Source organism: Candoia aspera, chromosome 4, assembly GCF_035149785.1.
Source record: "Candoia aspera isolate rCanAsp1 chromosome 4, rCanAsp1.hap2, whole genome shotgun sequence".
NCBI lineage: Eukaryota > Metazoa > Chordata > Lepidosauria > Squamata > Boidae > Candoia > Candoia aspera.
In genome coordinates, this window is record NC_086156.1 from 69840869 (window position 1) to 69867456 (window position 26588).

Genomic DNA, 26588 nt, shown 5'->3' on the forward strand with positions numbered 1-26588 from the left:
AGGCAATGGCAAACCACTTCTGGAAAACCTTGCTAAGAAAAGTGCAGGGACTAGTCCAGGCAATTGTCAAGGATCAGAAACAACCGAATGGCAGGAAAAAAACCCATATCTGTGATTTATATATGTGTGTGGCTTTGCACAAATGCATGCATACATGCCATTTACAAATTTGCATTCTTGGTTAAATTTTTAAAATTTCCAAGGAATTTGATTTTAAAAGGACGCTGAGGTAAATATATTCTTTTCTTTTTCTGTAGGTTCCCATTTTATTATGAACTCAAAATAGCCTTTGTAGCTTGGTTATTGTCTCCATACACAAAGGGCTCCAGTCTTCTATATAGGAAATTTGTACACCCAACTTTATCTTCAAAAGAAAAGGTCAGTGACATTATTTCTCATAAATTTAGATAAGGTTATGAGGAAAAATGTTTTAAGGCTGTAACACCATTAACTGGTAGTGAACTTCGTCAAACTGAGTGACAGCAACTACTAAATAAGTTACAGGATTGCACTATTGATTGTATAATGCTACTTACACTTTATGCATCCATTTCAGGAAGAAGAGCTTCATTTCAGAATGTGTTACCCTTTTTTTTTCCTTGGTTGACTTGTTTTTACAAGTCAGTACTAAAAAAAAGCAATCTCCCCCTGGAATGATTGTCAACTTAATAAATGGTCTAAACTGTTGGCTCTCTAGGAAAGGATTACAAGTGTTTCAGAGGCAGTTGGAGCAGTCAATAGAAATCTTGAAGAACAGCTCATATGAGAAATAGATTCTTAATGCAACCTTCTCCAACCTGGTGTCCTTCAGATATATTGAACCACAGCTTCTTTAACTCCTATTCAGATAGGAAATTATGGAAGTTACAGTCCAACACATGAAAGACAAGACAATCAAGGGCTCCTGTACCCCTTTGTTCTCTTTCATTCCTTTCAATCCAGCAACCAGCTGGCTGATGGAAGCACATTAACAGAACAATGATAGTCTCCCCCCATTTGTCACCAGCAAATAGAGATTGCAAAAGTTAGCAATTGCTGATAGACTTAGTCCCCTGGAATCAAGCTAGGTTCGCCTATTGTGCCAAAGAGTAATCTGGTTGCCTTTGTTTTGTTTTGTTTTGGTTTAGTGTATTGTGTGAATCCAGCTAATTAAATTTAGTTATCAGACAATGGTTAAACAAGCAGTGGCTTGGCATGATCTGTATACCCAGTTTCTAATCCTTTTGGAAAGCCATTTAACTAGCAGCAATCCTACATCATGCCTGGCCTCTGGAGTCCACAAATGATCCGCAAATGATCTGTGGATTGTTCTTCTTCAGACTGAGTCTTAAGCAAACTCCTGAGGATCTGTATTGGACCAGGTGTTCCCAAAGGATCTAAACTAGATTTGATAATTTTTACTCATGTTTTATCAGCCTTACCAGGTGGACCAGACAGGAAATACAACCAGATGAGCTAATTATACTTTATTGTGAAGCTACATTAACAGAATGTTGCAAGCCTGAAAGTACAATTCCCCCATCTCCTGTTACCCTGAGAAATTAGGGAGAGCCCCTTTTGAGCCTCTTGCCCCACCCATTATCCAGCTGCGGACTATGCTGTCTCTTATCTCTTATCTGACCAGTTGTTCCTTAGGCAGCGTCTGTGGGCCAAGTCTCCCAAGCTCATTCCCACATATCATTACAAACCAAACAAGTTATACTATGACCTAGAGGTCATGCTGAAAGTGGAATGGAAGAAATTTCAACTCCCCAACTTTGTACATTTCTTTTGCTATAAAACTCAGACAACCCCTCTCTGATTAATGTTATATCAGTGAGGAAAACAGATTATTACATAAACCATACCCAATTTAAACTGTTTTGACCCAGTCATTGTGGTCTATTTGGTCATTGAGGACTGGGAACAAAAAAGTATTTAGGGAGGGTATGGAAAGATCTTCTCTTTGATAAATGGTAAGCTAAAGAGAGGCTTATTTGAACTCTCTTGAGTTTGATTGTGGATTTTTTTCTCTTTTTTGACAGGAAATAGATGATTGCCTAGTCCAAGCAAAAGATCGCAGCTATGATGCCCTGGTGCATTTTGGGAAACGGGGGCTAAATGTTGCAGCCACAGCTGCTGTAATGGCAGCTTCCAAGGTAACCAGTAGGACAATTCAGGGTATGAGAGTAACTTTAATACCACAATTGTCATTGGCTGTGAGAACATTCAAACAATGGCTCATGAGTATGCTTAGTATCAGAAGCTCTGGAGCCATTTGCCATTAATAGTGGGAGACCGTAAATGTCTCAGAATGCACAAATGTATTGTGCAGACACAAGGCCCCAAGAATCACATTCTTTCCAAGGTGATTGACAGCAAAAATTAGTGTTATACTTAGGAAAACATGTAGCTACTTCCACAAAGAATGACTAATAACAATATGTATCCACAAATGTAGTAGCCTGAGATACTACAGAAGAGTTCTCAGAACCATTTCATTTTCTTTTTCAGGGTTTTCTATTTCAAGAAAGTAATCTTCACTTAACCTATTTATTTTTTGCTGAATTACATTAAAGGAACTCTAAACGGATTTTGTACAAAATGTACCTCAAATGACATTAAAAACTCAACAAAATACTTTAGTGCTGAGAATGAGGATTTTTTATAGGCTGGAATAATTATGTGAACTTTTACAACTTGCATCATAATGGAGAATGAATTGATATAACAGTATTTTTCATTTCAATTTATTTATTGCATTGATTTAATAGCTTATAACAATTAAATGTTGTATGATCCTGATAATTAAATATTGGACAAAAGAGATGTGTTTGTTATACTGTGCTTTCAAAGGGAGAGGCGGTTTAATTGCCTAATAAGTTAATTGTATAAACAGCTATAAGAAAAGTATTAATTGGAATTAGAGGATAAAGAAGATTGATGTGAAATATAAAACTAAGTTAGCACTTAGGGTTTTGTTTAAGCTCTTTTTGTTTTCATACTATTATGAAGATAAGAATATTTAGTATGCTATTTAGTGCTTGAAGGCCCTTATATTATAAGAAGTTGTGAAACCTTCAATACATAGTGTTACAGTATATAATTACTTTTCATATAGGAAAATTAGCCCTTAATTATTCTACAAAAATCCTATAGCTGAGGTCAGTACACAATATGTAAACATAGCACTCTACAATGAAAATAGCAAGACCCTGTACAGGTGGTATAGTATATGGTATACTCAGCTTTTCAGCAACAAAGTTCATCTGTGACATCACACTTGTAGAACATTCTTAAAGTTTGTTTTATATATTGCCGCAATGGGATTTTTTTTTACCTGCTAGATCTCCCAGTTCCTTCATTTTCTCTTGTATTTGGATCTGAAAGACCAGCAGGTAACCTTGTGAAGGTTTCTATTAACTTCTAAACTAATCTACATATGATCAAGAAAGACTTGCATGCTTGCCAATGTGGTCTTTTGTACTAAAACAAGCACTATCGGGAGTAAATTGTGGAATATTGATATTATTCTGTTACCTTTGGTGCATTCAGCTTTAAAATCTACTCTGACTTTATCAGTAATAACAAATAAAAAAATGCAGGGTTGCCATTTAATATAGCAGTAGTCTACACAGATGTTACTTTTACGTCTGGTAATATGTCAGTTCACCCTTAGCTACAACAGGATTATTTTAGTCATACAGTGGCTACGTGATTTCACTTTTGTAGATATTAACTCACAGGGCTTGTGCAGAGCTTCAGAGAAGATGCTTTGGAGCACATGTGAGTGCAAATGTAGCACCTCTTTGCAACTCCTTAAAGCAGCTATATTTTTTCCTGGGATCATGTCACCCTCTGCAGCTGCCATGTGCTCCCAGGAAATGATACATCTGGTTTGTGGAGTTGTAGATAGGTGCTATATTTGTGCCTTCACGCACACTGAAACACCTTTTTGCCTTGTGCTGCACAGCCCTTCTGACTAGTGATCAAATACTGAAAAAATCAGCTGAAACAATACTTTAGCTATATCACCAAAGGCTATTCTATGTATAGATTATGAACAAAATCATAGAAACTCAAGTCAGATCTTTTATTCCTGATCTGGTTTTCACATTGCACTATGCTATAATTTATTTAACCATGGTTTTCTGAAGAAATCACAGCTGTTTAGGCTTGGACAGTGCATTAAACCAGTCTGGGCAACCTTTCTGTGGCCACAGCCATCGTTTTCGGGAGAACTTCAGGCAGTGGGGAGTGATGTGGTGACATCCCCCAAGGCAGCAGGTTTGCATTGTTCAACCCATTTTGGGGAGCTTTTTAGTGTTCTGGGGAAGTGCTCAGTGCAAAATCTGTGCATTAGGTGTTGAAGAAACTAAAAACACTTGTTTCCATATTATTTTTAAAAATGGGGAAATTACATCACTAAAAATTGCTATTCAGCCACTAAGCATTGGTTGTGCAATCTTGAAAAACTTCAGGGACTACAAAAATGTGGTTTGGGGGACCATAGCTATGCTGTGAGTTGTGCATTTTTTCACTAACGTATAAACCATGTCTTATAAAACACAATTGTTGAGTTCAAATGACACTAAACATTAAAACTTAATCTGTGAATTCAGTTGTGCTTTCAGATTTTGTGTTTTACGTATTGTTTGATATATATATGTATATGTATATGTATCCTTCATATTGCTATTTTAAGTAGAAATTTTCCACTGTAAAAATCAATAATTTTGGCTTCTAAAATATGTACATTGTATATTTTAAAGGGGGGGGGGTTAAAAACCTTTCAATATAGTCATCTTTGTAATGTCTAAAAAGGGGGCATTAGTGCAAAATTTATAAAAGATGATGAAAGACAGGTAGAATAGAAGACATCCAAAGTTATATCAAGAAACCCGACAGACTGATGGTATAAATACATTTTGAGATACTTCAAGTGTTCATTTAATGAAATCCTTGTAGAATAAGACAATGTGGATTTCATGTAAAATATACTTTTGGTACATACCAAAGAAAGATACATATTCTTGAAAGTTATTTCTGATACAATGTTAACTAACAATCTGGTGTATGTTTTAAATGAAAATGTAGTGTTTTTCCCCCCAAGTATATTTAACAACTTAAATGACAATCCTTATCTGGGATTATTCCCAGATAAGCATAGGATCAAAACATAAGTATTTCATATATTATCTAGCATCATTATTCTGAGTATGAACATAGTTACAAATATTGGGAGCTTCTTATTAAAAATCACAGTGATGGTAGCTTTTACTCATTCCATTCATAATGTTTTTGTGCATTTGCATGACCTTTGTTCCATAGTTAATTGATACAGTTTTTATAGTGAGTTACTTTGAAGAAGAAATACAGAATGCAAAAGATACATACATTTTTGTTTCAAGATGTAAAAATGAACAAGAGCAAAGGATAATTTTGAGATTAGAATATTTAGCCAGACCATGGTTATCGCTCTGTTGGTAATCTACAGACTGAGCAGTTGCAGTGCGTTATGTCCATGGCTGCCGTGATGGGAGATGGTTCAAAAGCCACAGCAAGTGCAAAATGAAGTCATTTGCATGACTTTTCACCATAGCCAGTTGGTTACAACTTACCTCACCAATTCTTAGTCAACGTTACTGGTCCATTTCTGTTCATGGTTTGGTAATTCCAGACATTATCTTTGGCTACATCCATGTAGCTGCCATGCTCCCTCCCTATTATGGTGCTGGCAGAAAATAATGCTGTCTCAAAACTTGCTGCCCCCTCCATGTGCCCTTACTGTGTACCTGAAATAGGTCTATGTTGCTATTTGTATAGCTTTAATGGGCATCATTCTATGGGCTGTGATTGTGGTTCACTTGACTGAAATGCATTCAACCAACATCATTCACCATATTAGAAGTTTATGTTATGCTATGCATGCTGTCTTGATCTTCTGACCAGTCAAATAAATAAGAAAATAAAAGCCTCCTCCAACTGGAAAGCACAATGCTTTGGTTACTCCATTTACCTCATATTTTTTTTATTTTCCTTACCATCAGCCAACTGAACTTTAAAAAAAAAAAATCTCAAAACAATGGGTCAGCTGGTTGACTGTTTGACCTATCACTAATTAGAACTTTTCTATCCCTTGCCTGAAACCTAGTGGTCATTTGGATTCGTGCACCTACTAGCCAAGTGTTGAAAAACTAGTTTTTGAAAAAGGGAATTAACTGTGGGGATTGGTGTGGAAGCTACACACTATCTTAAGAATATTACAAGTGAGGAGCTGGGATCTTGGGATCAGCAGTCACTGGGAAGGAAATTCCCTGCCAGGCAGGTTACAGAAGAAATGTAGCCACCTGGGAGCAGCTTCTGTAATGCCTGAGGTGGTGTTTCAATGCATCAGGAAGGCTGGATTCCCTGTCCAATTGGCCTGAATCATCTAGCCTGCATCAGATACTGGATGGCCCATGGGAATATGTCACCTCTGGAGGCCAAGGCTTATTCTTTCAACTAATAAAATCACCACTTGGATTCTTTATTTTTACGTCTATTTATATTATTTATTACTGTATTTTATTCTGTGTATTTATGGTTATGGTTTTTAATCGATTGTTGTAAACCGCCCAGAGTCCCCCAATGGGAGGAGATGGGCGGGGATAAATTAGATAGATAGATAAATAAATAAATAAAAAATAAAAAATATGTACAATTGTTCTTGGAACTAGCCAGTTACTACCTGAAGTTATGCCCCAGGACAGTCCACATACAGCCTTTTTTGTCAGATTTAATGCAGAAAGAAACAAACGTGTTTTGGACTGAGAACGGCCATGTTGAGTTTTAGCAGCTGAAAGCAGCTCTTAGTCGTAGTCTTATCTTACAAGCTCTGGACTTTGAAAAGCTGTTCACATAAACCACAGATCCTCAGAGAGGGACATTGGAGCAGTGTTAACACAAGTGGGGGCAGGCCAAGCTCTTCATCCAATGGTGCTCCTAAGAAACTGCTGGAGAGAGAATCCCGTTCCTCTGCTATCTGTAGGAATGTCAGTCCGAACTCAGAACTGACTGTGTAGCCCTGAATGGCTCTGAGAAGCCCAGCACAACAATTTGTGTCCTGGACTCTCACCCTGCAGGAATATGACTTTAAGACAGAGTACCTTTAAGGGAAGATAAACACAATGGCAGGTGTGCTGTTCAGAGGTCTCTTTCAGGAGATCAGTGATCATAGAGCACTGCGAGAAGAAGTGGATCTAATCATGGAGAGATATTGTCAACAAAGCCATTTTGGACTAGAGCAGCAGAGAAATTACCAGTGATAAATAAATATTTCACACAGACACACACATATATGCTACACTAGTTGCATGTTCTGTATATGTTGTATTAAGGATCAGTTCTTAGCATGACTGTCTATTTCACGGGGATCCTAGAAGACAGAGCAGTCTTTAGCCAATTTGGACTCCATAATCTTCTCTGAAGGGGAGTACTTGTGGTGAAGGAGTCAGCCAACCCCCACACCACATTCACTGACATCAGACACATTTGTTTCAATCCACATTCGTTCATTTCAGACAATCTACATCTGCAAAAGGGATAGTTGCATGCCATGGATCATCTGCAAAATCAGACGACTCAAACTCTTCCCTTTCTGCTAGAGAAAAATGGTTTGTTGTTTTGGAAACTGAAGCAGAAGTTGGGAGCGGAGGCTAAGACGAGAAGCAGAACGGCCATCTCCCAAGCAGCCTCCAAATTTAGCTGACTGGAATCCTCAGGGACTGAAGCCCAAGGAGAATTGAGACAAAGAGAAACCTGTTTCAGAAAAAAAAAAAATCCTTGGGAGGATAAGTAAAAACCAGTCAGTTAGAAGTATGTTGACCATATGTTTAAATCAAATGTATTGTCTTTGGTGATTATTGTCTTTATCTCAGCTCAGTCTTTGTGTGTGTTTTATAAATCGGCACCTCTTTACATTAGAGTTACTTCTATATACGTAACAGATCAATAGCATCTTGTAACCTGCTCAGAGCATCTCATTATCTTGTACATTTTTCTTTTTTTAATTAATTTTTCTTTAATAATTTTTTGTAAAGGAAAAATAATACAAATTTAAGGAAAAAGAAAGTAAAGTGAAAGAAAAGTGATCAGTAAATAAGAGGAAAAAAAGAGAAAGAAAGAAAGAAAAAGAAAAAAGATATAGAGGAGTGGTTTCCAATTGTATTTACAGCAGTTATAAATGCATTTATATTTTATCCTCTCTTTTGATGTTACATCATGGCTCCCTTCTTTCCATATTCTACCCTTTCTAATCATTAAACCCATAAATCAAAAGTTCATTTTTTTCTCTTTTCAGCAAAAAGTCCATAAAGGGTATTTTCTTGTATACTTTTCTATTATCGGTTGTTTTCAAATTCTGTCAGTGTCTTGATCAGCTCTGTATTTTTAACTCCTTTGCTAAAAAGAAACTTTTGCATGTTTCCTTTTTTAATAAAATTTAATTTAAGATAACTCTTGTGAGATTGTCTACCTCCACACAAAGAAGGAAGGGAAAGAGAAGCACATTTCGCTAGTCATATGCCTCAGCACTATGAGACCAGGAGTTGGCACTATAGAATTTATTTTAATTTTCATCTCTTTCTTATTCCTTTTAAATCGCTAGGAAGTAACACAGAACCTGGGAACCCTGTCTGTCTCCCACATACCATTACACACTGTAATGGGGTGTGGGAATGCCCTTGGGAGACAGGGGGAAGAGCCACAGCCAGGGCAGCTTAGCCCACAGAAGGAATGTGGACATGGCAAACATCTGACAAAGTGCCCTCCCTAGTTTCTGGGGCTGTAAAGGCAACAGGGCAGAAATGTACTTTCAGACTTGCAAGATTCTGTTAATGTAACCTTACAATTGAAGGGACGCGGTGGCGCTGCGGGTTAAACCGCTGAGCTGTCGATCGGAAGGTCGGCGGTTCAAAACCGCACGGCGGGGTGAGCTCCCGTTGCTCGTCCCAGCTCCTGCTCACCTAGCAGTTCGAAAACTTCAAATGTGAGTAGATCAATAGGTACCGCTTCAGCGGGAAGGTAACGGCGTTCCGAGTCGTCATGCTGGCCACATGACCCGGAAGTGTCTATGACAACGCCGGCTCCATGGCTTAGAAATGGAGATGAGCACCGCCCCCTAGAGTTGGATTCAACTGGACTTTACGTCAAGGGAAACCTTTACCTTTACCTAACCTTACAATAAAGTAGAATTAGTTCATCTTGGTGTGCTTCCTGTCTGGACTACCTCGCAAGGCTGACATCAATCTTGCAAGTCTGAAAGAACCTTTCTATTGTAGTGACTTTTCTAAAATATGGCTTGAAGAAGGAATTGGCTAAATGGAGTCAGTATGATTTCTTGTTGAGGAAGAGCTAGAATGGTGATTTTGATTTAGTTATACTTAGAGTAGGCCCACTGAAATGAATAGAATTCAAAATTAATAACGATTAATCTAAATCCAGTTGAATACATTATGTTTCTTTAAAAAAAATATGATTAACTCACTGAGTTTTACAGAAAGCTGGTCTCTGAACTAGTGATGAAATAAGTTATCTAGAATTGTGTGTATACAGTATGAAAGAATCATTGTGTCTATATGTCCAAGAGATATCGTATTACTGCTGAAAGACACATTTGTAATATGTATTTTCTGATCATGACCACTATTCAATAGAACAGCGTTTAAAATGGAAAAAGAAATACTACAATACAATACAATACCACAATAGCATACAAAGCCAGAAGACTGAGAGCCAGTTTGGCGTAGTGGTTAAGGCTCCAGGCTTAACTAGGAGACTGTGAGTTCTAGTCCTGCCTTAGCCATGAAAGCCGGCTGGGTGACCTTGGGCCTGTCACTCTCTCTCAGCCCAACTCACCTCACAGGGTGTTGTTGTGGGGAAAAGAGGAGGAGGGAGGAGTATTAGGAATGTTTGCTGCCTTGAGTTATTTATAAAAATAATAAAGGTGGGATAAAAAAAATCTAAAAAATAGAGAGATGGGATATATCCAATTTGTCAGGCAAAGTAATGACTTGCTCAGTATTCATTCCTTTTTTTAAAAAAATTAGGTGAATATCCTATTGTGAAATTGTACAAAATGACAATAAATCCAAAAGCTATTGTGTGTCTCTTTGTTGATTTTCCCAGGGTCAAGGAGCGCTATCAGAGAGGCTCCGGAGTTTTAGCATGCAAGATCTTACCACAATTAGAGGAGAGAGCAGCAGCAGTGCAATTCCACCTTCTCCTGCCCCATCAGTTTCTGCACGGGCAAGTAGCAAGCAGAGTCAGCCCAAAGCTTTCAAAACTGCATCAGACAGTATTGGACGTTCAGGTTAGTGATAACTTTTATTTATTTATTCAGTTTATTTATTTATTCAATTTATATAGCCGCCCATCTCAGACCAGTGACTCTGGGTGGCTAACAATAATAAAAACAATCAAACAATAAAAACAATACCAAAAAATTAAATATAAATACAGCCAAGAGATCTTAAAAGCCATTGGTGTTAGCACAACCATGAAACGGGGCCCTTCGCACACTTGGGGCCCCAGGCGCGGGCACAAAGCCAGGTCTTCAAGGCCTTCCGAAAAGCCAAAGGGTCCGGGGCCATCCTAATCTCAGGAGGAAGGATGTTCCAGAGGGCAGGTGCCACAGCAGAAAAGGCACGTCTCCTGGTCCCCGCCAGCCGACGTTCCCTGGCTGACAGGACCCGGAGCATGCCCATCCTGTCAGACCAGATTGGACGGGTAGAAACAACTGGGAAAAGATGGTCCCTAAGATAACCCAGTCCCAAGCCATGAAGGACTTTAAAGGTGACAACCAGCACCTTGAACTGCATCCAGAAACACACCGGCAACCAGTGCAGCTCCTGAAGCAGCGGTGTTACATGTGCCAAGTAGCCAATACTATTTGCAACCCGGGCAGCTGCATTCTGTACCAGCTGAAGCCTCTGAATGCTCTTCAAGGGCAGCCCCATGTAGAGCGCATTGCCATAGTCCAAACGGGAGATCACGAGGGCATGAGTGACAGTGAGTAGAGCCTCCCAGTCCAGGAATAGGCACAACTGGAGCACAACCCAAAGGTGTGCAAAGGCCCTCTTAGCCACAGCTGCCACCTGCTCTTCCAGCAGGAGCCGTGAGTCCAAGAGGACCCCCAGATTGCGCACCGGGTCCGTCTGGGGCAGTGCCACCCCATCCAGGACCAAAGATGGAAAAAAACTTGGTGCTGGGAGGCCCAAACACCCAAAGCCACTCAGTCTTGCTTGGGTTGAGCCAGAGCCCATTGCGCCCCATCCAGGCCACTACAACATCTGGGCACTGAGATAGGACATCCACAGAACCACTGAGACAGCCCAGGGAGGAGATATAAAGATGGGTATCATCAGCATACTGATGATACCTCACCCCAAACTGTCAGATCACCTCACCCAGCGGCCTCATGTAGATGTTAAATAAGAAGGGCAAGAGAACCGAGCCCTGTGGCACCCCACACAATGGGGGCCGTGAACTGGACCTCTCCCCTCCTATCAACACTGACTGGAACCAACCCCGGAGGAAGGAGGAGAACCAGCGCAACACAGTGCCACCCACCCCCAACTCCCAAAGCCAGTCTAGAAGGATACCATGATCGATGGTATTGAAGGCTGCCGAGAGGTCAAGAAGAGCAAGGATAGTCACACTGCCTCCATCCTGCCCCTGCCAGAGGTCATCCAAGAGCACAATCAATGCTGTCTCAGTCCCATATCTTGGCCTGAATCCTGACTGAAAGGGGTCCAGATAATCTGCTTCATCCAGAGCCCTTTGAAGCTGCCGTGTGACCACTTTGTCAACAACCTTCCCTAGAAAGGGGAGGTTGGAGACTGGATGGAAACTATCCAGAATGGTAGGGTCAAGCAATGGCCCCTTCAGGAGGGGGTGAACCACTGCCTTCTTAAGAGCTGGTGGGATCACCCCCTCCCTCAAAGAGGAATTAACCACCACCCAGACCCAATCACGTGTCCTCTCCTGGGCAGCCTTGACTAACCAGGAGGGGCATGGATCTAACACAGAAGAGGCTGAACTAACAGCTATAAGAACAACATCCATTTCCTCAGGTTCAACGGGCTTGAACTTCTCCCAGATAACCATGTAAGACTCAGACCCCGTAGCCCCCACTGGCCTTGCATCACGGTTGGAATTCGACGGAGAGCAGATGCGAGTGACTTTACCTGCCAGATGCTCAGCATATTCCTTAAAACGACCCTGAAGGTAGACCCCTGAATTATTCCCTCCAAGGAAAGTCTGGGTAACCTGAAACAGGGCCCCTGGGCGGCTATCTGCAGATGCAGTAAGAGTGGAGAAATAACCACATTTCACTGCACTTACTGCCACGAGGTAGGCTCTAATAGTGGCTCTAGCTCGTGTTTGATCGTCTTCACTCCCCATCTTCCGCCAGTGGTGTTCTAGGTGTCTCTTAGCCCTCTTAAGCTTCCTCGGCTCTTCCATATACCACGGGGGGCTACAGAAGACATGGACACGGAGAGGCCGCTCAGGCGCAATCCGATCCAAAGCTGTGGCCGCTCTCTTGTTCCATGCGGCCACCAAGGCTCTGGTCGGACCATGCAGCAGACTTCCTGGAACAACCCCAAGCTCCCTCTGAAACCCAACTGGGTCCACGGAGTCTGCCAGTCCCTCCACTCGATTCTCCAACCTGCAGAGAAGGCAAAATGGCTGCATGGGTAGACAGGGGGAGGGGAGCCACAACTGCAAGGATAGCGCTGAAAACAACATCTCAGCCTGACCTCTCATCCACTGCAGCCCATTCCTGACCCCCCCAAAATCCCCTGATCTTAGTTTCCAAATTGCCTTTGTTGCCTCCATTGTCACCACACTGGAGCTCGTACTTTCTGCACCAACCTGCTAAAAGCCTCCTCTGGCGTCACTAGCATGGTTCTGTATTTCCTCTTATCATCAGTTATTAAAAATGAACACAAGAACTTAGAAGACACAATGACATGGAATTTTGTTCTCTCTGAAAGTCCACATAGTTCCAATTTTAAGCACACTAGTTTAAAAAGACATTTTAGAAAATTTTAGAAAATTTCTAAAAACCTGGAAAAGACTCCAGGACCATTTAATAACAATATATTACTGAAGTCCCCTCCCATGATGTAGTCAACATCAACCCCAATGCATTTTTTCAAATTATTTTCCACCTTCCTTATCAGGAAAGAAAAATTCAGTTAAGGATTGCGATTTTAACTCAGTTACGTACGTTTTGTCCAAGGGATTAGACTGTTGTAAAAATCATTCCTGTAACCCATACATTGGTTTTTAAAATCCTGATTGGCTTTCTGAATGAAATAGATTCTGAGTCCCACTCCCAGCTTAGTCTTAGCCTCTCTTTTTTCAGATGTGGAAAGTAAGAACGGGTAGAGTGATGGCATACTTTACTTTTCAAACATACTATCATCAGCCTAAGATTGAACCTGATTTATAATTTTGAACCCTATCTTTTCATCTTATCTTTGAAAAGTATCAGAGCACCCAAAGCTATGAACAGTCTCTTAAACTGGAAAACATTTGCCGTATTACAAATGTTACACTCACTCACTCACTCAGTTCAGATATTACTTTATAGTTTGTGCTTAGGGAAATTTAATTTGAGGAATTCCAGTTGCAAGGTATTGGACAATATGGTAGTAAGATTTGATTCTCCTTTCTTTAGAAATAAATGGAGCAGAGATGTTATGTATATTGGACAAAACTGCATGAAAATGTCACATTACATGTTAAGGCTGTTGGAATTCAACTGTGCCTGGGCTGGGTTTCCACCCCTGTAAACCTATTGATTGCGAAGGGCAGGAGTTGCAGAGATACCAAGCAGAGGAAGGTTCTACTCGTTTTTCTCTGTTCCTTCTGTAAAAGACCTACTTCGCATGTTTCTATATAACAAGTCATCTGTTGGGTAGACAACAGGGCAGTCATTTTCTCTCTCAGTTCAGTTCTCTTTCTCTTCTGATTGTAACTTGTGCAGTTCAGGCTGGAGGAGAGCACTCCCCAGGCTCTTAGCTATAGATCGACTCAAGTAACTTAGGTTTGCCTGTCATTTCCTAAATACAGCTAATATTTACTTTCTTTCATAAAAGCCCTAGACTCAAGAATACTTCTTCCATACACTATATAAAGCTAATTGTGATCCAACAAAAGCCACCATGGGTTCAGATTTAAGGATGGAATTTAAGTGGAGTAAGTGGTAAAAAGCATAAATTAATGAACAAAAGGAAAAAGAGAGTTATGTGTATTTTTATTGATTTATTAAGCAAATTTATAGAGCTGCCCATCTACCAAAGGAACTCTGGGTGGCAAACAGAGATAAAAGACAAACACCAGGTCTTCACAGTCTTCTAGAAGGACAGCAGGGTAGGGACTGTCTATATCTCAGGGTAGAGGCTGTTCCACAAGACAGCACTATGACAAAGAAGGGATGTTCCCTAGGGCCCACCAAGTGACACTGCTTCACCAATGGGACCTGAAGCATACCCATTCTGCCTGATCTGGTGGGATGGGCAGAAACCATTCGGAGAGGTGGTCCCACAGGTATCTTGTCCCCATGCCATAGTGGGCTTTGAACAGAACAATGAGCATTTGAATTGCACCTGTAAGCCTACCAGGAGCCATTGTAGCTCTCATAGCAATGACTTTATGTGGGTATACCATGAAGCACCCATTACCACACATGCCACTGCATTCTGGACCAGCTGAAGCTTCCAAATGCTTTTCAAGGGCAGCCCCATGTAAAGTGCATTGCAGTAATGCGATCAGGAGGTGACTAGGGCATGAGTGACAGTGAGCAGTGTCTCCTGGTCTAGGAATGGGTGTAACTGGAGCACATTATGTAATTGTGCAAAAGCCCCTCTAGCCATGGTTACTACCTGCAGGAGCTGCGAGTCCAGGAGGATCCCCAGATTGTGCACTAACTCTGCCTGGGTGAATGCTACCCCATCCAGTGTTAATGATGGAAAATCACTAGATGGGGCAACCTTAAAATCGACAGCCACTCAGTCTTCAGGGTTGAGCTTGATATTTGTTTGTTTGTTTACTTGTTTGTTTGAAGAACTTACATGGCTGCCTATCTCATATAATGACCCTAGGCAGCTCACAACAATTGATAAAAACCAGAATAAAAACAAAACCACCCTTTCCACCAGACATCAGACCAAACAACCTCCTGACTCAACCCCCACCCTAGCCCAACACTTGGGGGAAGGCTAAAAGGGTAGGGTATGTGTTTGTGAAACTAAAGAGAAAGGGACTGGATCTGACTGAGGTCATCTAGTATTGTTGTGTGAAATTGATGAACACATACATGGAAGTGGAGGTGTCAGTTCAGTTACAAATAAAAAGGCTAAAATGTATGTCAGCAAATAAATGGTGATAATGGAAATACCAGGGATGGGTTTTGGGGAAAATTGTGCAACATTCTGAATGAATGAGATCCAGGGCAAGAATTATTCTGTTAGGAGGCATGAACAGATCAGTGGGAATGAAATGAGAGAATACAAAAAAACAAAAGATTGGGCCATTAGGAGACCCAATGCCATGAGTACTGATGGCGAGCAGGAGGGGGCCTCTATCCAGGGGGGAAAACGCATGCGTAGTACTGAGGAATTAAGCAGCCATTCAGAGAGACACAGATCAGACCCGCCTTAACTTTTGGGGTTTATCTGTCTGGGTTTTCCCACGCTTCTTCAGTTTGTTAGGATTTTCTGTCTTATGTAGCAATAATAAACACTAGAGACCTATTCCTCGTCTCAGCGTGATTCCTGACTGTTAGGACACCCAAGAACAAAAGAGAATGGTGAATGGTAAATATTTCCTTAGAAAAAATCTGTCTCAAATCCATGGTTTAATATAAGCCTACTTGTGTACACGTGGAAAATGAATGAATCAAAAAGTATGATTTATCTGATAGTTCATGATGAAAGCTGGGGAGGATTAGTGAATGATAAGAGGTTGATAAGAGGTTCTGAACCAGAGACAGCATTTTTTTATAGTGTCAGGAATGGATTGTGAGAAGAAATAGACATAGATGTAATGGAAGGAAGTGAGAGTGTGAAAGTAGAATGACTGCTAGAAGGGAAAGTAGAAGTTCTATGTAATGGTTGCCTATCCCAAACACTCAGACTCACAAGAGGTTACTTAAATGAAATCTGATTTATTAGGGAAATTATGACAGATACAGAGAAAGCTGAGAATGACTAAAAGCGCGCCAAAAACAAACTAAAAACCCTCGGCTCCAAACGTAATCCCTCCCCCCTACCAGCCATAGCAACCACCCCCCTCCCAGGTGCTGGTAACCGTTTTCCACACATCCTGGGAAAGCCACCTTGAATACATGAGATAACCCAAATACATTCCAACCCAGCAGCCAACAGATAAGAACTCCCCGAAGAGGAATCTTCCTCCCTCCTGAGATCAAACACGTATCAGGCAAATGACATGCGAAACGTTACGATGTACCAAGCACATTGAAATGGTGAACATGACATACTGCCCCCCCCCCCAAAATAGTTAAGGACCCGGTTTGGAGGGGTAAGCATTATGGAATCGAGTAACAAGCACAGGGGAAGCCACATCGTGAGCGGCCACCCACTCCGGGTGGGGGAAATGTTTCCAGCGAACTAGGTACTGCAGCATGTTGCGAAGCCGGCGAGAGTCAAGAATTTATTTTACTTCAAAGTGTTGTTGCCCGTCAATCATGATGGGAGGAGGTGGCGGAGGTTGATCATGCCAGCGGTCAGAGCGAGCAAGGGGTTTGAGCAAACTGCAATGAAAGACAGGGTGTAAACGTTTCAAGTTATGCGGCAAATCAAGTTTAAAAGTCACAGGGTTAATTTGTGCGACAATAGGAAATGGACCCACAAACTTAGGAGCTAATTTTTTCGAAGGTTGAGAGGACTTGATGAACTTGGTAGACAGATATACCATGTCACCCACTTGAAACGCAGGGTGAGGGGCACGCTTTTTATCAGCTTGCTGTTTGTAAGCAGACTGGGCGTCCGCTAGTGCCTGCTGGATGACCGGTCAAGAGTCCGCCAGCTGTGTTGCCCATTCGGACGGTGAGGCAGGCGGGATGGATGGCTGTGGCAAGTCAGGGATAGGGACAAAATCCCTGCCATGTACGGTGCAAAAAGGGGTTTGACCAGTGCTTTGATGAACGGCGTTGTTGTAGGCAACCTCAGCAAAGGGAAGGAGGTCAACCCAGTCGTCTTGTTGATAATTCACGAAAGCACGCAGATATTGCTCCAGTGTTGAATTTAGCGCCTCTGTGGCCCCGTCAGTCTCAGGATGCCACGCCGTGGACAATGCCTGTTTAGTGCCCAAAAGTTTTAAGAATGCCCGCCAAAATTGAGAGGTGAATTGTGTGCCCCTGTCTGAAGTCAAGTGGGAGGGACATCCTTGTAACCTGTACACGTGTACAAGGAATAGGCGGGCCAATTGTCGTGCTGAAGGAATGGAGACACATGGGATAAAATGCGCTTGCTTGGAGAAATAGTCTTTTACGACCCAAATCACAGTTTTTCGTTGGCTAGGAGGCAACTCCACTATGAAATCCATGGAAACCTCCTCCCAGGGGCAAGCGGGACTGGCCACTGGTTGTAACAAACCTTGAGGCTTTCCCACCTTACGTTTAGACATAGCACACACAGAACAAGACACCACATAATCCTTCACATCTTTGCACAATGTGGGCCACCAAAACTGTCTGCAAACCAGGTGCAACATTTTCACAAAACCAAAATGCCCAGCAACCTTATCATCGTGCAAACGGAGTAAAACCTCCTTTCGCAAGCTGTCAGGGACATAGAGACGGTTGGATTTCCAAGCGAATCCCCGGTCAAAAGTAACATTGTCTCTATTGGCTAGCAACCAAGTGTCAGTTTTTTGCTCCTTTAGAAACTTTTGTTGCAATTGAGACGAAATGGACAAGGTGCCTTGCGGCGCGGAATCACTGCTGGCTGGCTGCTGCGCACGGGCTTGGCTGCGGGTCACAGCAGGCATTCCCAGTTGTGGCTGTGTCCACAGCGTGCTGACCACCTCTGGCACTGAGCTGGAGTCCTGGGGTTGCCGGGACAGCGCGTCTGCTAAAAAGTTCTTTTTCCCTGGGATAAACTTCAGTTTGAAGTTGAACCGGTTAAAGAACTGAGCCCAGCGAACTTGTTTAGGGCTCAGCTTGCGAGGGGTACTAAGGGCTTCCAAGTTCTTATGGTCAGTCCACACCTCAAATGGATGATTAGCCCCTTCCAGCAAATGGCGCCAAGAGTCCAAAGCCGCTTTGACTGCAAAAGCCTCCTTTTCCCACACATGCCAACGTCTCTCTGTCTCAGAGAATTTACGGGACAGGTAGGCACATGGTTTTAAGCACCCCGCCCCATCGGCTTGCAACAACAGGGCTCCAATAGAATAATCAGAGGCATCCACCTGAACAACAAAAGGCTTGGAGGGGTCAGGATGTTGTAAAATAGGCTCCTGTGTAAAAGACTCCTTCAGCTTATCGAACGCCGCCTGACAAGCCGGAGTCCATCTAAGCAGCGCGCCTGGGTTTTTAACCCGGCGGGTTTCTCCCACCCCCTTTGTCCGAAGCAAATCAGTCAGGGGTAAGATTATTTCAGCGAACCCCTTTATGAACAACCTGTAGTAATTGCTGAACCCCAGGAAACTTTGAAGTTGCCTATGGGTGCGGGGTCTTTCCCATTCTAAGATAGCCTGGATTTTAGCAAGATCCATTTCTATGCCTTTATCTGAGATCCTGTACCCCAGATAATCAATTTGTGTTTGATGGAAGGCACATTTTGACAGTTTGGCATACAACTCAGCTTTCCTTAGTTTGCGAAGCACCTGCTTAACCAAATGTACATGTTCTTCCAGAGTTTCAGTATAAATCAATACATCATCCAAGTAGACCAATACCCCTTTAAACAGATGTTCATGTAGTACTTCATTGATCAATTGCATAAACACCCCAGGAGCCCCAGCCAAACCAAAGGGTAAAACCTTATATTGAAAAGCTCCCAACAGGCAATTGAATGCCGTTTTCCATTCATCCCCCTCCCGGATCCTCACACGGTAATAGGCTTCCCTTAAATCCAATTTTGAGAAGATTTTCCCCTTAGCCAGATGTGATAACATATCTTTTATCAAAGGCAGGGGATATTTATTTGATATTGAGACTGCATTGAGCCCACGGAAATCGGTACAGAGTCTTAATGTCCCATCTTTCTTCGGGCGGAAGAGAACCAGTGCCCCCACTGGCGAGCTAGCTGGTTCAATGAACCCTCTTGCCAAGTTTTTGTCCACAAACTCCCGTAACAAAGTTAGTTCCTTCTGAGTCATTGAGTAAATCTTTGGCTTAGGCAATTGGGTGTTAGGCACCAGCTCAATGGCACAATCAGTTTTCCGATGAGGAGGCAGTTGATCCGCTTCTTTCTCCCCAAACACATCAGCAAATACCTGGTACTCCTCCGGTAGACCCTCAAGAGGAGGGGTTGGGTACTGCGGAGTCGCAGCTGCCGCTACCCCCACCACCTCCTCTGGGGCTTCAGTTCCCTTTGGTGCTTGATAAAATCCGTCCCTAAAGGTTACAGTTCGATAGACCCAATTTATCTGAGGATTCTGCTGGACCAACCATGGGACACCCAAAACCACCAAAGGACCCCCCACCGGAGCCACTACAAATGACAACCCTTCCCGGTGGCTACCCATTTGCAAGGCTACCAAACCAGTGAAATGCGTGACCGGTTTGCCCCCGGCCATGGACCTGTCCAATTGGGTGAAAGCAATGGGTCGTTGCAATGGAAAGGTGGGTAACTCCAAGGCAGCTACCACGTCGGGATGCATTAAGCACCGTGAGCACCCAGAATCGATCATCGCCCACACTTCTATCGTCTTCGAACGGGATCCCAATTTTACTTTCACAGTGAGAATGCGATAGTTGCCACTCACCGACACTGGCTCGCGCCCCTCTTCTACCACCTGCCCCGCGGCGCCCTTTAGAGCAGGTGGCTGGCGTTTCCCACTGGCTATAGCAATTCTGGTTCACCCTCGTCCCTGTAGAACGGCACGCTTTCCAGCTCGCTGTCGGCCACAGCTGCTTTCATTTTCCTCGGTAGAGAAGGGGACTTCGCAGTCGATTTCCCCTGCCGGTCCTCACCCTTCGCCCTCGGGCACGCCGCCACGTGGTGCCCCTCCTTGCCACAGTGCAGGCACTGCCCCTTCGCGTAACGGCGCTCCTTCTCCTCTTCCCAGGAATGTTGTCCGGATCATCCAAAGGAGCCCGAGGGGCGGGTGGGCTTGCCATCTCGCCCCGACTTCATTGCTCGTCTCTGCACAAACACCTCATGGGCATGCTCAGCCTTTCCAGCGAGCTGGATCCACCCGTACAAACTTTCAGGGTCATCTCGCCCCAGCGACCAGCGCAGCACTTCAGTGTTTAAACCATCTTTGAACAGCTCTATGACAGTTGCCTGCGACCAATCTTCCACCTTCCCCGCTAGCGCTTTAAATTCCAGCACGTAGTCAGCCACTGTTCTCGATCCCTGCTTGAGTTCTTTCAAGGCACGCTTCGCCCGCTCCTTTGTTAGTGGATCTTCGAAATGATGCTGTAGAGCCCAGAGGAATTCGTCGAATTTCTCCAGTTCAGGGGCTTCCGACTGGCACATCTGTACATACCAGTCCGCTGCCCTCCCCTTAAGCTTGGTGGCAATGGTAACGATTTTCACTTTTTCCGATCAAAAAAGCGACCCCCACTCTTCCATGTACGCCTTGGCATTCGTCAGGAAGAACGAGAGTTTTGTCGGGTCTCCGTCGAACTTGACAGAGAAGTCCCTCAATCCTCCACCTGACGGGATGCGTCCCCCCACTGGCGGTTCAGCTGCTCTGACAGCTCCCGCCCACCTCCGCTCAGGGACGGGCGGTGACACTAGTTCCACCCTGGGAGCCCGAGCCCCCTCTCTCGGGTGAGCTCCCCTTCTCCATTCCGGGGACTGTGCCTGGGAGGAAGGGGTTGAATGCTGCTGGCTTGACCCCTCCCGCACCTCTTTCAGTGAACTCAGGTCCATGCTCATTTTCTGCAGAATGAGCTTCAGGGAGTCCATCTTCGGCTCTAGCACCCGGATTCGGTCTGGAGTGGGGGAGTCCCCGCTCGGCGGCACCTGTACCACCGTTGGCGACAGCGGGTATCTCTGCCTCCAGGACGAGCCCCTCGCCTCCGAGAAGTCCCCCCGACTGTCGTCCCAGGTGACCAGTTTGCCCGGGGTCGTGACCGTGGTCTCTGGCACGGTCTTCATGCCCGTAGCTTCGCCTTCAGACCCCGAACTCGCCTCCTCCTGAATCGCTGAGAGTTCTCCCAGGGGGGCTCTGTCGGGGCGCATCATGGTAGAATCGGGCTCTCCCTCACTCGACCCCTCACTCTCCATGAGTAGCACATCTGGATCGGTCATCGCCAGCACTCTCCCTCACAGGATCGGATGAACTTGTCTTTTCCTGGATAGGGGCCAGCGGGATTTGAAGTTTTGGATTCTCAGCTTTATGTAATGGCTGCCTATCCCAAACACTCAGACTCACAAGAGGTTACTTAAATGAAATCTGATTTATTAGGGAAATTATGACAGATACAGAGAAAGCTGAGAATGACTAAAAGCGCGCCAAAAACAAACTAAAAACCCTCGGCTCCAAACGTAATCCCTCCCCCCTACCAGCCATAGCAACCACCCCCCTCCCAGGTGCTGGTAACCGTTTTCCACACATCCTGGGAAAGCAACCTTGAATACATGAGATAACCCAAATACATTCCAACCCAGCAGCCAACAGATAAGAACTCCCCGAAGAGGAATCTTCCTCCCTCCTGAGATCAAACACGTATCAGGCAAATGACATGCGAAACGTTACGATGTACCAAGCACAGTGAAACGGTGAACATGACATTCTATATGAAAAAGTATTAGAAAATAGAGTAGTCTCCCAACAGTATAAATGGTAAGTGGATATACAGGAAAACCAATGTGGGAGCTGCTTGGAATAGAGTGAAAAGAATTATATTACAGAATGTCACAATAGTTTGTGGAATTATGCTAATTGGAAATATAAAAAGGGATGCTTGGAGGAACGGTGGAGTGAAAGATGATGTGGATGAACAAGTAAATGAAAATGCTGTAAGCAAATGATTACTGCAAAATAAGAGGATGAGAAGATGATATTATATAAAGTATATATAGAGAAAAGTTTCCAAGAAGTGGAGTCAAAGAAAGAGAGCAAGGAACACTTAAGATTAAAAGAGGAAAAAGTGCAGAGCAATTTTGGTAGAAATAAAAATGATTTTGGAAGTGAGTAAAAAGACCTAAGCAAGGAGTCTCCAAAGGAATAAACAGTATTAGAGATAAAAGTGGGGTTTGCTGGGAATACGGAGGCACAGGGGATATGCAGAAGAGATTTTTGCTCTTAAGTAGATACTGAGAAATGTATGAATGTGAGAAAGAAAATTCATTGTACGGTTTATTTTAAAAGTTTCATTAAACTCAACACTAAAAGAACAAAGTCACATATTTCTAATCACCCTTACATGATTGGATAACCATTTTAGCCAGAGCCAAATTCCTCTTATACCACTGATAGAAAAATGATTGAAAATCCCTCTCCCATGAGTGGGCTATAAGTTGACAGGTAACTGCCAAGATACAAATCAGTAACTCCTTATTGGATGTCTCTATATGCCAGTCCTCAGAAAACAATAATAGAGCCAATACGGACCTTGAGACTTTTTGAATAATGCTATTACACTCCTAAAAAATTGTAGTCCAGAACATAGTTGAACATTGCCACCACATGTGCACTGCCTACAGTTTTTCCTTCAGCAAAATTTTTTAGTCCTTTTATACATTGCACTCCCATTGTGGTCAAATACTTCATATCAATTAGTCTGAATTAACTTCCCTAGTTCTGGAGGAGTTGATTTAAGGAGATTAATGGATCATACCCTATTTTATATCCTATTATCAATGGATCTCCCAATATAATTCAACTAAAGCTTCTTTAAACCCAATACTCCCAGTTCTTGGGGAACTTAGACAACTACTGTATACCTCTTTGAAGTATTCTCTTCATATTGTAAAATTAACTTCTGTATTAACTGTCTATTTGTAACTTGCCTAAAGCTTGATCCTGAGATTAGACATGAAATGTTTCTTTTGATAGTTTCTTTTTAGAAACCAACTATAATTAACTCTCTCCAGATTTTACTTAGTAAAATATGTAGTAACATATGGCTGCGAGAGCTGGACCATAAGGAAGGCTGAGAGAAGGAAGATAGATGCTTTTGAACTGTGGTGTTGGAGGAAAATTCTGAGAGTGCCTTGGACTGCAAGAAGATCCAACCAGTCCATCCTCCAGGAAATAAAGCCAGACTGCTCACTTGAGGGAATGATATTAAAGGCCAAACTGAAATACTTTGGCCACATAATGAGAAGACAGGACACCCTGGAGAAGATGCTGATGCTAGGGAGAGGGGAAGGCAAAAGAAGAGGGGCCGACCAAGGGCAAGGTGGATGGATGATATTCTAGAGGTGACGGACCCGTCCCTGGGGGAGCTGGGGGTGTTGACGACCGACAGGAAGCTCTGGCGTGGGCTGGTCCATGAAGTCACGAAGAGTTGGAAGCGACTAAACCAATAAACAAACAAACAAAAGATTTTACTTAATTGGTGTCCTGTTTGGCTTGTCCTTTACTGTATAGATGCTTTGGCTGAAAAAGTCCTGCTCCATCCTAGTCTTTAAACTGAATCCTTTTTTGTCTTTACCAAAAAAAAAAAGAGTGGTAAATAAACAAGATCAATGGGGAGTGATTTGGATACTTCTTCTAAGCTGTAATGAAATGATTGTCTGAAGAAATCTGTATTCTAATTTGTCCTCTACATGGTCCCATTAAAAATTTGATGTTCTTAAAAATTTTGAATCCATTTCCTTAATTCCATAGTGACTCATACTTCGGTTGGATTGCTACAAATGATGGCTTCCATCCGTCTAAACTGAAAGGCTCACAATACCATCTTAAATTAGATATATCTAGGATTCCCATATCTGTATGTCTATAAATAATACACTTCCTGAGCCAAGATTTTGTGCCCACTTGTATAAAATAATTTCTTTTTTGCCAGGTTTTTCAGTTAATTCCTGAATTTTTTTTAATCCACTCAATCATGTCCAATTCTCAGAGCCTGCCTGGACAAGTCCCTGAAGTTTTCTTGGCAAGGTTTTTCAGAAGTGGTTTGCCATTGCCTCCTTGCTAGGGCTGAGAGAAAGTGACTGGCCCAGGATCACCCAGCTGGCTTTGTGCCTAAGGCGGGACTAGAACTCACAGTCTCCTGTTTCTAGCCTGATGCCTTAGCCACTACACCACACTGACTCTAATTCCTGAAATCTCAATAGGCAATACTTGTAACAGATATATCAGTCTGAAATTATTATTTTTAATTGTAGCTAGCCATGACAATTTTAAACTAGAATATTAACATCATTGTAGATTATTTTTAATCAGTGGGAAATAATTAACCTTAGAAATCTTAGGTAGCTTCACCCACAGATACTGTAGGATGTAAACATTTTATTGGTTGATGGTGAACCCATCCCACACGCTCCGATAGGTTGGACTCACTTCAGGCCCTTCTCTGAAACAATGCCATCTAATAGAAACCAGAAGGCTTGCCTTTTCCATTGCTTTTGGTTATCTGACAAATGAAAAAAGTATTTTCAGTCTGAGAAACTAAATGATTTGAGTGAATATTAGACTGTATGAAGCAAAACTGAGTAGGACTGGGAAATTAAGGCATAAAAAAAAAGGTAGCTGTGTTTGATAAAAAAAAATGGAGTGAATGGTTGCAAGTTGTGCATATAATGGTATCTGTCCACCCTACAATTCCAGTAGCATGGGCACACTTCAAGTCCCTTCTCTGGAATAATGCCATCTAATAGGACTGAGAAGCTTGCATTTTCCATTGCTTTTGGCTATCTGACAAATGAAAAAACCTTTAAGCAAACCAAAAGACCCAGTAGCCCAAGAAGGAAAAACAGGAGTCATCTACCACATACAGTGTAAGGACTGTAGCAGCCACTATCTACAGTAGGACAGACAGGCAGAAGACTAGCAGAGCGCATCCACAAACACCAACTGGCAGTCAGAAGACACAATGAAAACTCCTTAATCTCACAACACATGGACAGTTTCAACTGGGAAACTGTTAGAATCTTAGACCAAGCCAAATACAAAAACCCTAGGGAATTCCTGGAAGCTTGGCATTCTGACAAATCAGCCACCAACATAGAGATAAACCATACTGTCAACCTTACTAGGTAGACCAGACAGGAAACACAACCAGATGAGCTAATTCTACTTTATTGTAAGGTTACATTAACAGAAACTTGCAAGTCTGAAAGTACTTCTCTCCCTCCATCTCCTTTACAGCCCAAGAAACTAGGGAGGGTCTCTTCTGAGCCTCTTGCCCTGCCCATATTCCTGCTGTGGGCTAAGCTGCCTTTTATCTGACCGTTCCCTTGGCTGTGTCTCATTGCCCTGTCTCCCAAAGTCATTCCCACATACCATTACACATATTTACACACCATTCAAAAGAGACAATAAAAAGCTAAGAAGGAAACAAAAAGACCAGAACACATCCTCTCCAGCAGCCAACATGCAGATAAGCAGGGATCAACACCAGAAAATATTACCCTAATCAAGAACTACCAAAGAGAAAACCACGCCCCCACCAAAATAGCAGGGCAAGCTACTATATATAAACAGGGAGCAAACCCCACACTCACTTGCACTGATGATGTTATTTAGTTGGGTAATGAAATGACTGCAAGTAAACAACCAAGCTCAGAGAGCAGCAAGGACTCCACAAATGAAAAAAAAAGCATTTTCTTTTAATATGTGGCTCTTTTTTCAGAATATACATGTTGTTCAGTTTGCCAAATTGTGCGAGGTGAGTACTGGATTATTCCTCTGAAATCTGTACAGGTAGTCCTCGACTTACAACCACAATTGGGACTGGAACTTTGGTCACTAAGCAATACAGTCATTAAGTGAGGTATCACATGACCATGCTCGATTTTACGACCTTTTTTGCCATGGTCGTAAAGTGAATCTGGCTTCTCCCATTGATTTTGCTTGTCAGAAGATGTGACCCCAGGACGCTACAAGCTTTGTAAATACATGCTGGTTACCAAGCACCCGAATTTTGATCGTGTGACTGTGGGGACATTGTGACAGTTGTAAGTGTGAGGACTGGTCGTAAGTCACTTTTTTCAGCACCATTGTAACTTCGGTCACTAAATGAATGGTCATAAGTCGAGGAGTGCCTGTATGTCTTTTATAAGCATTAGTTCCTCTGGCTTCAGTTTGTATCTGTTTCCTAATACTAACAATTGAGCCTTAAATGGATGCTGCGTTATGGTGTGTGGTTTAGACAGCTATCTGTGAGCTACATTACCAGTCTGCAATGCTGGCTGAGAAATGTTCTTTTTCCATGTGTTTTGAATAACTCACATGGTTAGCTTCTT

At 42.7% G+C, this 26588-nt stretch overlaps 1 protein-coding gene across 2 annotated transcripts in view; it reads left to right on the plus strand.

Moving 5' to 3' along the window:
* The window catches only part of REEP1 (receptor accessory protein 1), a 61570-nt gene that overhangs the window by 23150 nt on the left and 11832 nt on the right, over positions 1 to 26588 (plus strand). The window contains exons 4-7 of one of the 2 annotated variants that reach the window (XM_063300405.1): positions 258 to 378; positions 2025 to 2138; positions 10147 to 10330; positions 25976 to 26011. In XM_063300405.1, the coding sequence (XP_063156475.1) occupies positions 258 to 378; positions 2025 to 2138; positions 10147 to 10330; positions 25976 to 26011 (455 nt within the window). The remainder of the gene's footprint in view (positions 1 to 257; positions 379 to 2024; positions 2139 to 10146; positions 10331 to 25975; positions 26012 to 26588) is intronic. The other variant, XM_063300404.1, reaches the window with a different exon arrangement.